At 45.7% G+C, this 14,875-nt stretch overlaps 1 protein-coding gene across 6 annotated transcripts in view; it reads right to left on the minus strand.

The window, feature by feature from the left end:
* Positions 1-14,875, minus strand: part of ST6GAL2 (ST6 beta-galactoside alpha-2,6-sialyltransferase 2) — an 86,668-nt gene that overhangs the window by 38,721 nt on the left and 33,072 nt on the right. For all 6 annotated transcript variants that reach the window (XM_012474297.2, XM_012474295.2, XM_012474298.2 and 3 more), the window contains exon 2: positions 3,981-4,980. In XM_012474297.2, coding sequence (XP_012329720.1) covers positions 3,981-4,923 — 943 coding nt within the window. In that variant the 5' untranslated portion in view covers positions 4,924-4,980. The remainder of the gene's footprint in view (positions 1-3,980; positions 4,981-14,875) is intronic.

Genomic DNA, 14,875 nt, shown 5'->3' on the forward strand with positions numbered 1-14,875 from the left:
AGCATTTTGAACAGGGCCTTGACTGTACTATATGTGGTACCTATGATTACAATTATTAAGTGAAGCCTAATTTTCATAGAGTGGTTTGCGGGCCATCTATGAAGATGATCTGCCTTCCAAGTCAGCTTCTCTCTCTTCTCTCCCTACGAGCCTGTGTCCTCCTTATAGCTCTCACCACATGCACACCATGCTGTTTCTCACTTCCATATGATGCTGGGCCTTCAGTTTGGACTCATCTCCCTGGAGCAATCTTTCCCAACCTCTTCTCTCTGCCCAGCCACCAGCCCTTAGGGAGGTTAGGATTCCATCGCCATTTCTGTTCTGTCAGCCTACATAGCTCTCTGTCCTTCTCCGATCCACAACACTGGAGTTGTCTGTTTGCCACTAAAGTGTGCCGGTATGGATAGTTGGGGCTGTGACCTATCCATTTTTGTGTCTAACACAGGATCTGGTAGAGAGTTGGTGATCAATAAATAACTAATGCTCATTGAATGAGTATAGGGACTGCTTTTTTCTTTCCTGCTTGTTTTTAAAGGTAACAGGACATGTCACGTCTCAAGCTCTTTCCACCAGTCTATGCATCCCACTCCCTACTCTCTCCCTCCCTCCATGTCCCATTTCCCAAGCGCACGTCAGAATTCTAGTTTCAAGTACACAGAACTTGGTTTCCCGCATGAAGGCTATTACTGGTGATTCAGAGCAGACCTTTCTTCTCTGTAACGTGTTTTCGCAGGAATGTTAGTAGCACTGCATTGAAGCTAATTATTATTGCTTATATGCATGCGTGAAAACAGATCATCTCATGACTCTAGGAAAGAATGATCCAGGTTTCCAAAACAAATAGTTTGTTTTTCAATAACATACTCATAGTGGAAGTGTTTACAACTGTTATACTTTTCTAACCCAAACAATTCCACTGCGTGACTCAGTTCCAACAGAAGGTTAGGGGGATGGGGCTGCACTGCCAGTGGAGCAAACACCAGGGGGAGCTAAAGGGCAGCCAGTAAGCAAACCTGAGACTGACTGGGTCTCCCTTGGACATCATCGTGGAGAGGGGTCCTCCTGGCAGAGCAGAGGTAGGGCTGATAAGCACTGACCATCTGAGATACTTTCTAGCTTTGCCTTCAATTTTTCATAAGATTGTGATCTTTGGTAAGTCTTTGATCTTCACTTAGCCGATTCACAAGTAGATACTTAGGGGCCAACATGAATTTAGCTACAGCATACCCCCAGTATTCTAAGCTGCCTGAAGGAATGTGCTGCCAGAGTTTGTTTTTATTCTGCAAGCCATTCATAGCTATGTGGGTTTGCTTGCATGCATTCGGGTGAATAGGAAGGAGTGAGGTCAGCACCTGGCATGTACACTGCTGATGCTGAGATACCAACTTACACAAATGAAACTTTTTGTTTGTACAAATTGAGCCATGCTATGCTTACATGTTCTTAAAATAATAGATATACAATCTGTTCCAAAGGACCCTAGACAAAACAATAAAGAGAATTTTAAAGAAATTTCCAGGCATGTTCTTCAGTTGTGATTCTACAGTTCTAATTATACTCATATAAGTGCATGCAAAATAAATTAGATTTGGATACTAGAAATTAATAAAGATATAACTGGCATTTCAAGTTTTTCAGAAACATGGACTTCTCAGTGTCTTTCACATTCTCATCCAAATTCTAAATAGAGTTTACACGATTCTGGTCAGGAATATTTATGCAGAAATAAAGAACAAGGGACTGCTCACTGACATGCAAGAGCAATCCAGATCTTCACCTCTGATGCAGAGGTGTTTAAAACAAAACCCAACCGGAAGCAAGTTACTGCCTGCTCCAAGCATAATACTTAAATTCCTTCTCCACATTATTAATATTGACCCTCAGAAATGAGAAAGAACTGTGGTGTTATTTCACCCCGGGGACCTCTAAACCACTGCCTCTTCTTAATAAATTGCAGGCTGCTCTGGTCTGGCTTTGGCTACAAGTTTATGTGACACATGGACTGTGTTATTATGAGGCTGTTGTAATGTCAGCATGGGGACACAGGGACCTCAGACCCTGAGTCCAGATTTACTATCTTGCTTATCTTTTTTTTAACGTAAAAAAATGTTCTCATTCAGCTTCATGACCAAAGACTTCTGCTGAGATGAGGTCTGGGCTTCTCAGCCTGCCTGCAGCGGCTTCACCCTATTCCAAGGCAACTCTGGAACATGGGCCACTCTTCAAGGACACAGAACAACTAATGGATCCACTTAAAATGAAGACAACAAGATTACTCATTTGCAAAGAGGAAGCAACACTCCCTGAATGTCACTTTCAGACCATTTATGATCTAACACTGCCTATTGTGAGAGTGTCCAGGACATGATTGTTTTATATCTGGACTTGAGGCTGAGGCCGTATTTGATTCACATTTGTTTTACTGCTCCTAGTACAGAATCAAGCACATAATAGGGGGCTAAACACACATTTGCCAAATGAATGAACCCAAAGGGCCAAGCCACTTGCTGACTGGTGTAGCAATGGAATTAGCCTGGGCATAGGGGGAGTCCCAGGAGCAAAGGGATCTGAAACTGCTGAGGGAGAGCCCAGCGATGGCAACACAAGAGCCAGGGTATCTCTGGCAAGACAGGTGTCTCTGGGTGAGGTGGGGAAATGAATGTGATCCAGTGAGGAAAGGGAATTCTGTGGAGAGCCAATGCTGGCCCATCTGGTGCAGAACCTACCCCACTCTGCAAGAGAGAAACGTGTTTGAACCCTGCCACACCTCCATCAACCAAAAAAGTTCAGAACTGGTATTTTACTTGATAACCAGGAAGAAATAGTGACGGCTAATGTTGTATGCCATCTTGGCTAGGCTATGGTGCTCAGCTGCTTGGTCAAACATTAGTCTAGATGTTGCCGGGAAGGTGTTTTTAAGATGTGACTAACATTTAAATCAGTAGACTTTGAGAAAAGCAGATGACCCTCAAAATACAGGTGTACTTCTTCCAGCGAGGTGAATGCCTTAAGAACAAAGACTGAAGTTTCCCAAGAAGAAACAATTCTACCTCAAGACAGCATCACAGAAATCCTTCCTGAGTTTCCCATCTGCTGGCCTGCCCTACCTATTTCAGACTTGCCAGCCCCCACGATCATGAGAGTCAAGTCCTTAAAATAAATCTGTGTCTTTGTATAGACACATATCCTCCTGGTGTGAGTCTCTGCAGAAACCTGACTGATACAGGAGCTGGGAAACAGATGTGCTCCAGGGTTCTTGACAGGGATGTGAAGACAGAGCCTTGTAGGGAGGGAGGAAGCCCAGGTGTTGCACGTTATTCACCACCTTGGAGAAGGTCCCTGCTAGGTGCACTGGCAGTGCCCCAAAGTTTGGATTTGCACCAGTTGGGAGGCCAGAACTTATTCTCCCATTGGAAAGATGTTCCCAACAGCAGCTGGGCTCTTCTCAAAGCCAACAGTAACCAACATTATCTTCGTGCATCCTACTCTTTGGAGCTTACGCCCTGATTGGGCAGCTCCTGCTTTCCTGCCTCCTCCTCTTGCTCCCCTCCCATATTCCCATTGCAGGATGGGTTCACCCGGCTTTCGGGGGCCAACCTGGGCGCCTATCCATACAGACTGTGGCTTCTGTGGGATATAAAGTCTGAACAGTGAGAGGGACGCTGAGGTCCTAGGGCAGTGCTTTCCTTTCACTGCCTACCGGCATCAGCTATGGGGAGGACCCTTCCTGCTCCGCAGCATTCCCCAAATCCCTGCTCTAAGAGTCCCCCGAAGAGTACCTCTGCTGTGACCCCAGACAGACTCATTCTGTGCCAGCAAGGGGAAATCACCCGAAGAATCTCCAGCTAACATTAGAAAGACCCGGTACAGAGACCCCAGCTTGCCCTGCCAGTGAGATCCAGAGGCGTGCCAGAAAGAACCAGCCCCCAGGGACCCACTGGCTCAAGACAGGGAGACCTGGTCCCCCCGCTGAGACTTACCTATTTCCTCACCCAAGGAAGAGTTGAGGATTGCACCTGCAGACATGACGACGGCGCAGCTGCGCAGGCCGCGTGGGTGCAGCTGGCTCAGGGGCACGGCGGGCACCAGGCGCCGCCAACCCAGCGCGGAGAAGGGCGCCTCGGTGCCGTCCAGCGTCCGCACGCGCGCGCGGCTCCGCAGCTGGCACAGCAGCTGTGCCCTGCTCAGCCCGGCCTCCCGCTTCCCGCGGAAGCGCACCCCGTGCTTGTTGGCGGTCAGGTAATCCTTCATCGCCTTCTGCAGGCGCGGGTTCAGCATTTTGGAGGAGACGTTCCCCTTCCAGAGGCGGTACAGGAAGGCCCTGGACATGGAGGAGTACAGCCTGTCGCCGTCGTCGCCCTCCTCCAACACGTGGCTCCTTCTCTGCCTCCTGTGCCTCTTCTTCACCCGCCTCCTCTGGACCTGTGCAGCCGGCAAAGCTCCCTCCCGCGGGCCTGGCTCCCCCAGGGAAGGGAATCCCAATGTCCCCTGAGTGTGGCTGTGCCACCCTGGCTGACCAGCAGCAAAAAAGTAGTCGTCGTCCTCCGGATAGAAAGCACTTTGAGATTTTCTTCCCACCTGGGATGAAAAAAACTCTTCATGTTCAAACACATCTTGGGACTCGGCCCATTTCTGCGGGTCTCCGGGCTCTGCGTGAAAGGGGCCAGCTGGGTGCGCGCGGGGCAGCGGCTGGCGTGAGTCCAGGCCCCCAGACGGGGAGGGCTCATGAGCGGCGCCCATGATGGCCCGCTGCTTCCCCTGCACTGGCAGGAGCCTCCTAGTCTCCGGGAAGGAGAGGGAGCTGGGCACAGGCTCAGCGGGGTTGCTGTCGGTGAAGTAGATGAAAATCAGCAAAAAGAGGAGCCCCCAAGCGAATATTCCGAAAAGCATTCGTTGTCTCCATTGCTTCAAGTGTGGTTTCATGGCAGGTCTCTAGGGTCAGCACCTTGTGTCCTAAAGCAGATGGGTGGCAGAATGAACCTGAAAAACAGCCAGATGCCACAGTTAGCCAACATGAGACATCTGCTCAGATGCTGCTGAGGACATTCTATCTTGAGCAGTGTTTCTGTAGTGGTGGGCTGGGGTTGTAGAAGGGGCACTAGAAACCAGAATCATCCAGGAGCTTTAGCTAAATCCAGGTGTGATATCTGTCCCCCCGATCCCACCTCCCACCAACCTCTGCAAGACAAGGGATCTCACCAACTCAGATGAGTCTTCGGAGGGAGAAGAGGGATAAGTGTATATTTGCAAAATTCTCCCCATGTAACTCAGGGACATGTGTGCCTTCCCACCTACTATGGGAGGTAGGGCCCCTGTCCACAAGTTCTTTCTACTTCTGAGATTACCAAATTCCAACTTGGTAGCTGGGTGTGGTGGTGTGCACCTGTAGTCCCAGCTACTCTGGAGGCTGAGGCGGAAGAATCACTTGAAACTGGAAGGCAGAGGTTGCAGTGAGCTGAGATCGCAGTGAGCTGAGATCACGCCACTGCACTCCAGCCTGGCAACAGAGCCTCCATCTCAAAAAAAAAAAATCCTATTTGGTAAAGCAAAGCCAGAGAGTTAAGCATAGTTTGCCTTCTCTTATCTACTTATCAGACTACCAAAAACTCAGAGCTCACAGATTTTACTGTAGCGCTGCTGTGCACTTCTAAGGAGTGATGACCATATCTGATTCTTCCTGTCCTCCCCAGCCTGGAAGGCTGCCTAGAATATACTGGAAGTCCACCGAGGGCACTGAATAAAGCAATACTTCAGTGACTGTGTCTGTGGGTGAATGTTATTTCAGGGTGCCTGTTGTCTTCAACAATGTCCCCCAAAATGCTCTCCTACTTCACCCTTACCGTGAGCTTTTGGTGAGATAAGTGGGAAGTACTTTAAAACTCTAAATAGGAGGAGAGATGAGGAGAGAGCTTGCTGATTCTAGATGAGGCTCAGAGAAAGGGTAACAAAAGGGGGCAGAGATGAAAAGATACAATGAAAGACAGAATGAACCTCTCCTCTGTACAGTATTGCAACTAATATGTATTCCTATGTGGGTAGCACAGCACTTGATACTAAAGGAAACAATAAAACATTAATAAGAAATGCTCCCCTTTGGGAGGCCGAGGAGGGTGGATCACGAGGTCAAGAGATCGAGACCATCCTGGTCAACATGGTGAAACCCCATCTCTACTAAAAATACAAAAAATTAGCTGGGCATGGTAGCGCGTGCCTGTAATCCCAGCTACTCAGGAGGCTGAGGCAGGAGAATTGCCTGAACCCAGGAGGCGGAGGTTGCGGTGAGCCGAGATCGCGCCATTGCACTCCAGCCTGGGTAACAAGAGCGAAACGCTGTCTCAAAAAAAAAAAAAAAAAAAAAAAAAGAAATGCTCCTAACTTCAGGAATTTAAGCAAAGTCCTGGAAAGGCAAAATAACCTAAGGTATGTTTGTGGAATAATAATTAAGCTTGCTGGAACTTCAAGCCGAGTACAAAACCAAGCACAGGCAGATATTCAATGAATATTGGCTGAGTAAATAATGTGAGCTTGTGTTTGTGTGTGTGATTTGCAGGAGGCTTTGTGTGTCCGTGGATATGCATGGGTGTTTGGGTGGGTGTGCTGGAAGAAGCAGCAAGACCATTTGGGGAAAACATAATTGGAAAGCTATCCTCTTCCAGCTCTGGAGGGTCTTCAGTGCCCACCTGGATGTCTGGGGACATGCTGTATAAGAAATAGGGAGTGAGTGAAGTTCTGAGAGGAAGGGAGTGATGCAGTGGTTCCATGGGCATTCAGGAGATTCCTTGGTGGCAGGTAAGGCAGGGAAGGGGGCAACACAGACTACAAGGAGGTCATTAGTAGAAATTAGATACTCAGGAAGTAGGGTGGTTCTGAGGGGAGGAGCTGCCAGGGGAAATCTGTGACCCCCATGCTCCTTCCCCGGGACAGACTGACCAATGCCAAAATGCAAAGGCATGTAGGGGCATGGCTGCAATGCAATGGTTGTGTTTTCACTCAAAAAGATAGGAACTGAAATCAAAATGAATGTTCCTACCTCAGTGCGGTCACCCTGGAAAGTCATACAATGTCGCCGGTGAGAAAGGACATGCCAAAGTAGAAAAAACCTACGTTCCTTTTGTGGCCCTATGGCTGATTAAAGGTGGACACAGATCTTTCGACCCTCTGCCCAGAGAGAGGCAGGGTCTGTGTCTCCCCCTATTAAATAAGGATGGGCTCGATGACTGCTCGGACTAGTAGAATATGGTGGTAGTGATACTATGCCAGTTACCAGGCCCAGGTCTGGCATTTTCCACTTCCTGCCTCTCAGAACACTCACTCTGGGGGAAACCAGGCACCAGTGAAAACATGTCCCTAAGCTTAGCCCAGAAGGCACAGAGGAAGTCCAAGCTAGGAAAGTCCACATGGAATGACAGATGCCAAGTCAGCCCCAAGCTGTTCCGGCTGTCCCAGCCATCCCAGCCCAGGCACCAAATATGAAGAGTGAAGAAGTCATCCTGGATGACCAGCCTGCTGCACTTTCCGATGACTCCATCCCCAGCTGACATCTGACTGCAACCCCACTGAAGACCCGAACAGAGACCCAGCCTAGCCCAGTCAGTTCATGGAACGGTGAGTGATGATGATAGATTGTTGTTCTAAACCATTAAGTTATTTTTTATTTGTTTTGGTTTGAGACATGTATAGATGTATATAAATGCACTTATATACACATATATGTATTTGTTTTAAATTTTAGATTCCAGGGTACATGTGCAGGTTTGTTACAGGGGCATACTGCATGATGCCGAGTAAACTAAATTTTAAGGTGATTTGTTACATCAGAAGATCATTGGAACAAATTCTAATGTAAATGCTAAATAACTTCCAAAAATCCTCAGTAACATATACAACTATTATGTACCCATAATTAAAAAGAAAAATTAAGCAAAAAAAAGAAGTTCCAAAAATGCTTCCAACAACTGCAACATTTTCAGATAAGGCTCTAATATCTCAGAGGGATTCTACAAAAAGCAACATTCACTTACATGTATAAATTGTGGCTTTTAAACAGTGTTTGCTTTATTTTGTATTCACGTAAGAGCAAGGCTATAGATTTTATGTACAGTAATACATCAAACTTACATAGACAGAATATACTTTAACCAAGCCAGAACCACTGATGCCAAGAAGCAAACGTAGAAGAATTAATACCTACAGTTAACATACTATATATGCAGGTCTATGTTTAGCACTTGTCCTGGATTATTTTATTTGGTGTTTCCAGCATCAAATTAGATAGGAAATAACGTCATCTCAATTTTCTAAATGAGAAAACTGAGTCCCAGAGCAATTAAGTAACCTGCCCAGAACCCCAGAGCTAGCAAGCAGCAGATACTACATGCAAATCCATTTGCTTCATCCTATGGCTCACACCTTTCACCTTAAGTTCTGATTCCATCTGGTCATTCCAACCAAGGCTATATTTTCTAAATTTATGCTCCTGTGAAACTATCTGTAGTGAAGGATAATTTTTCCCCCAAATTGTCACTGTGTGATATTTTCATATTTCCATTTCTGGATGTCTTGGCATTGTCTAATTGCTAAAAAAGTCTCTAAATGCCTGCTCTCAAGTTCTGTAAACATCAGGAACTGGCAACATACAGCTGTGGATGTGCATCACCTGGGCCACACTTTGAGTAGCACCTTCCACATGATCTGTCTAACCTGTCCACTCAGGGACAGTGCTTCCAGCTGTAATTTCCAACATGTAGGTCTAGAATGTGTTTCTGATACTTCGAGACTTCCATTAGAAATTGCAAAATTATCCTTAATAACAGTTATTCTGTTGCATCCCACTGGGTGCACTGCGATATAATTCTGACACTTGCTACTGGGAGTTAGTGCAGGCCCCATCGGTTAAGGGCTCAGGTCTCCTCCGGGAGACTGCCCTCATTTCCCATGCCAGCTGTGTATGGGGTCCCAAAGCCACTCACACCTCCACCTGTCCAACTACCAACCCCCAGACTCTAGGACACCCTTCAGGTTTGATTATTTGCTAAAGCTAACATGACTAACAGAAGTCAGGAAAGTACTGTATTTATGATTATGGTTTTATTGTAAAGGATGCACATAGGGTGAGATCTGAGGGGAATGCAGTTCCATGGCCTTTCCCTGTGGAATCTGGGTGTGTCACCCTCCCAGCACATCAGTGTGTTTATGAACCAGAAGCTCCACTGAACCCCAGAATTTAGAGTACCTAGAGTTGCTATTAGGGTTCCATTAGCTAGCCATGATTGATTAAATCACTGGCCATGTGAGTGAACTTAATCTCCAGGGCCCCTCTTCTCCCGGGAGGTTGGGCAGCCCAAGTTCAAATCCTGCATTTTCATCTGGTTGATCTTTCTGGTGATCAGAGCCCAAGCTGAAGCTATCTGGGGGCACAAAGTGAGTTCCCTCGTTAGCATAATGAAAACAGTCCTATCGCTAAGGAAATTCCAAACGTTTTAGAAGCTGCATGCTGGGAGCACCAAGGCTGCAGCAGCTGATTTAAAAGGCAATCTTTTTGTTTCTGACTGGTAGTCATCATTTCCTGGTTTCCCTGCACTGAGCAACAGCTCTGGTGGGCAATGAAAAAATGAGAAACTCAGGTTTCTGATTTCAGCATTTGCTCCAGAAAATATTTTTAAAAAACAGAGGCAAAGGTGAGATGTGTGCAGAGTGGTGGAAAGTGCAACAGCAAAAACAAAGCTTTGAGCTGTTGGGAGGAGCTCAAAACCTCTGGCCTAGAGGGCTTGGGGCTGACAGCCAGTGCCCCCTACACCAGAGAAGCTAATGTTACCTTGGTTTGACTAGTCAAGATGCCATAGGAACTCAACCTGAGAAAGTGAACTTGTGAAATTTCATGGCAGGATTTGAATTATCAGACGTAAAATTAAATAATTCAAATTTAAAATAATTCAAGCTTAAAGCTACTGAACTTGCAATTATCTTGAACCTTGAGAGAAATGTGGCTATGCAGCCTGTGTCATGTGGCGGATAGCTGCAACTTTTGCCTTGTTGTTCCTGCAAATAATTGGAAAGACCAAGCAGTGCCAGAGATAAGACCCTCTCAGATCATTGTACCTCCTCATGGAATAATAAAGTATTCTTCCTCAAAATGGAACAATCTGTAACCAATCAAACAGCTGTGGCATATATACATGGTCTTGTATAGAAAATGCTGTGATCCTGCTGGAACTTCTCTGTCTCTGCCTACATAATTGAAACTTTAACTTCTCCGTTTTGGAAACACTGATCCCATTCATTTGCAGCTGGTGCTTTCCCAGGTGGCCAGCCTCAAGCTTTGCGCTCAAATAAACTCTGTACTTAATCATATTTTCTGAACCTCATTATTTAAGGTTGACACAGATGTAAACTGAAAATAAATTCCTAAATCCTTCAACCGACCCTAACAGACCCCCACTTGGCCAGATGGACCCCAGAGAAACCTGAGAAACTAAATTTCCAGCCATGACTTGAAGGGAGGTCAGACATGTCTCCATATACCCCCCTCTCCCTTTGGAGTTTAGATACAACTGACCAGGACTTATATTAAAATAGAGATAATAAACTGTTCAAACTGACTCTTTGTGGCAATTAGATACCAAATTCCAATGTGACTCTGGCATAGCATCACATGACAGCTAGCAGATCCTGAAGGAAATCAAAATCTTTTACCCCAAAATATATTTCTTTGACATATTTTGAGATGGCCATGTAAAGCCGTCTTTTGTGGGGAAAATTTGCATTGGTAGAGAATCTCGATTACTGCAGCCTACCTTTTCCTTTCTAGGCCTTTCCTGGACCTAGGAGAGATTAAACATGAGTGAACACCTTTAAGGTCCCAAAAGAGACATTTACCGTCTATCCTCTCTGAAGGATACGATCTATGAGGCTTCATTTCTATAACAAGAACCTTGGCTTCCACAACCCCTCTTAACTCAAGCATTTATTTCTACTGACTTCAAGTCTTGAGACAAAGCTTAACTCTTTCAACCAACCAACTGCCAATCAGAAAATCTTTGAATGTACCTATGACCTATAAGCCCCCATTTCGAGATATCCCACCACTTTAGGCTGAACCAGTGCACACCTTTCATGTATTGATTAATGATTTTTTCTACAATTCCTGTCTCCCTAAAGTGTGTAAAACCAACCTGTGACCCAATCGCCTTGGACACACGTTCTCAGGACTTCCTGAGACTGTTTGCTGGGCCATGGTCACTCATACTGGCTCAGGTTTTAATATTTTACAGGATTTTAAAAAAACTATTTTTCTTTGCATCAACACAGCCATAGCCTCCATTATATGAAAACGCCTAGTTTCTAACTGGAAGATGGGAAGCCTTGTTTGTCATGGGGAGATGACATACAGGAAATGGAGGGAGAAGAATGAGAGGATGTCAGAGGACATAAACAAAGAGAAGAAGCACCTAGCAGGACAGAGAGGGCAGCGTTGGTGCCAGGACCCTGTGGCAGAGTTTGCTCTCTCTGCCTGCTGTGCTGAGAAGTAGAAAGAGGCAGGGTTTGTGAAGCTCTCTGAGAATCTTGAAAGGAGTATTCCGGTGCAAAGAATGTAGTCTCTTCATTAGGTGGAACCTAAGTGGCTCCTAATGCACAGGAATGAAAGGAAGGAATGGATTTGCTGCACTGCCTGAATTTGTGATTAAGCCTCAACTTTTAATAATCCAAAAGCCTCCGCTGCAGCCTCTGGAGCTGTAAACCTTCTGCTGCCAATTAAGGGAACATTCTCCAAGATGATTAAGTCTAAAGGCAATGTCAAACCCTCTGCCAGCAGAATGTTATGGGAATCACGATCTGCATCATGGGTCTCAGTCATCAGCATATCTGTAACAAATCCAGGTTAGAGAGAGGCGGGGGCATCCTCAGTGTTACAGCCCTGGATCATTCTTTCCCTTGAAATGACCATAAGCCTAGGCTAAGCAATAGAAAATGCATCTTTTCCTCCAATATAGTATATCTGAAATATTATAATTATACAGCTTAAAGAAAGTCATCAGTAATACTCACTGTCATATCCCATCATTAGCTGGTGTGATATAAATGACATTGGGGGATATAAGAGGCCCATCAGGCAAATGATCTGTCCCCAGGCACCAATGGGAAAGTGCTCCTTAATTATACCTTCACATGTGCTTTGTCTAAGATGGTTTAAGTGACTGGGGCTGTCACGTTCTTGCCAGTTTTCCCCTAGGAAGAGCACCGGCAAGATTATACTCATACTGGATTGGGTGTGACTTTCTTTTCCTTTCCACTGCAGTTGTAACCTGGCAATGCAAAGGTTTGAATTCCCAGTGGATCTTCTCTGCCTATTTGGACTACTTTTCTCCATTTCCATTCTTTCTCCCCATTCTCAGCTCTTTCTGGCCAAGCCTCTAGGGAACACCTATTTTTAGAGGCAGAATCAAAAGTGCCCCACTGCTAGAAATCACGGTGATTGTTCCACTTGCTAGAAAGGTCAGTGCCCATATCTTAGATACTAATTCCCAAACAAAGACATGAGTCACATTTCCTATGGATATTCAAACTAGCACAAAAGAGTGTTTAAATTCTCCTTCAAATTGTTCTTCGAGAAATCACATTTTCCAAAAGGCACAATTTATCACGAGTTGTCAGATGAAACTGAAATGTAAACACTGCCGCAAAGGAACATTACAATGCACCTTAAGGTTAATGCAGCTAACTTCTTATTTTGTTCAAAGGCAAAGAGAAGTTAACTCTAGGTCTTGCCACTTTAACGATGTCCCTCTTAAGCCCTGTGGTTGACAAGCTTTATTGTCCGTTTTCTTGACTCCAGAGTGTTTTTTGTTTGGTATTTTTTTTTTCTTTATACACTTTGATTGATGTGTCTGCTACGAATCTCCAGCTGGCTAGGTTTTGTGTGGGTCTGAGTCACACTCGTGTCCTTTTTTGTGTGGAAGAGTTGTCTGCACTAATGCTAAGTCTAAGTATTTATTTTAATGTTGAGATCATAAAGAAGATTTAGCATGTGAGCTGTAGTGAGACACTTGTGTATCTTAATGGCCTTCAGGAGTCATTTTCTTTCGAGAATCATTTTTTCTAAAATTAGCTCTTGTCACATACCCAAGAAAACATCCAGTCTGCAGCAAAGAGGAAGATACCTCCCTCAGCTGGAATTCTTTGATCTCTTAACACCCTCATTGGCACTCTTTACAAACGGGCCCTTTTCTTTCCTTGCTTTTAGTAAATGTGAGAAAGTCTCCAGACTGCTAAAGGCAGAACACCAAGGATGCACTCCCTAATTCATTCTCCCTCTAGCCTCTGCCCATTCTTAAGCTAATGTCCAGAAGAACAGAAAGAAAAAGGTCGGTCAGGTCAGCGGAGCCTGTGGTATGGGGAGGACATCCCCCTCTCTAAGGAGTAGAGTCCTGCACAATTGCAAAATCCTTGCTGCCTCAGAAGGGCAGCCCCCCTGCAGGCAGTGCCCCCTTCTTGTGACGGCACCGTTTGACACCAGAATGCATGGAGCAATCCCACTTGCTAGGAAGACCACTCCTAGGGCTGGCAGACCCAGTGACCTCGCTTGTCTGAGGCATAAGTTTAAAAAACTGGTGCCCAGGATTCTGGTTAATATAAATTGATGTGTTGAGTAGCCCACGATGGGGATGCCTGTAAGGTTCATGAAAGCAGGGTGGGGGATGGGGGAACTAAACCTTATTCAGTCTTGTATTCCCATCAGCCAACATGCCTCTTCTACGTGCTTCTTAGCTTGGCAGAGGTGTCTGGCTGGATCTGGGCAAAACCATGGTTAGGCTGTTGTAGGGTTAGGTCTGAGTCATTAACAGCAGTCGTGGCAGGAGTCAGGGGGCGGGTGGGTGCATGAGCAGCAGAGGTATCCCAGGCTGCCACTGGCCAAATGCTTGTGCTGTGCTGGGCATTGTATCTAGCACCTCACACACATGTCTCGTTTCAATTCCTCGTCTCAGTTTAATCTTGACAACAAATTCCTTAGTAAACATTATTTGTCTCATTAGGCCTATGAAAGCTCCATTGGCCTCTTTCTGGTTTACTGTCCCAAAGCCCCTATCTGTTTTTCACTAGAACATGAAGCCAGAAAAAAATTGCTAGGGTCAACTCGGGCACCAGCCTTAAACTTTTAACAAGATTTATTTTTCCTTTTGGCTAGAAAGTACTATGCCTAATTTCATTCCAGCTCCCTACATTTAGCAGAACAAGTGATCCCCTGCCATCCCTAGCTTTGTTTGTTGGGGTAACTGATGTTCCCAGTTAGGCTTTATAATGCATACTTTTGCATGCCCTGCATTTGCCAGAGATAGCTTAGTGCCGGGACACCTGCCAAGCGGATTTTGCCTAGGCAGAGTGGGCTACCGATTTACTAACATTTCCATAGAGACTACAGGCATTAGGCCCGCGGTTGCAGGGGTTTGCTACCTCAGTAGGAAGGAAAAACGGTTCTGCCTGTGTTGTTGCTTGGTACCAGGACTGCTGAATAAATGCCAACAATATAGATGAAAGTAATCCTGAAAGGCTTCAAAGAAGAGGAGGTCCAGAGCTGGACATCGAAGGATGCATGGGTATGGAGGAGAATCAGTGATTTCAAGTCAGTGGAACACCTGGGCCCAATATTACTAGTAAATAAATATTTCTGAAATCAATGAATATCTGAAATTAAGAAAGTTGACGGTGGAAATGTACTGTAATGGGATTGCCTGACCAGGGGCTGTTGGTTGGTTCAGGAGGGGAAGGGTGCCTCTTGTACCGTGCTTCTCAGCTTGGTGGAGGTGTCTGGCTGGCTCCGGGCAAAACCATGGTTAGGCTGTTGTGGGGTTAGGTCTGAGTCCAGTTGCTGCAGGAGTCA

This window comes from Aotus nancymaae, unplaced genomic scaffold, assembly GCF_030222135.1.
Source record: "Aotus nancymaae isolate 86718 unplaced genomic scaffold, 86718_ANA_hifiasm-v0.15.2.pri h1tg000155l, whole genome shotgun sequence".
Classification (NCBI taxonomy): domain Eukaryota; kingdom Metazoa; phylum Chordata; class Mammalia; order Primates; family Aotidae; genus Aotus; species Aotus nancymaae.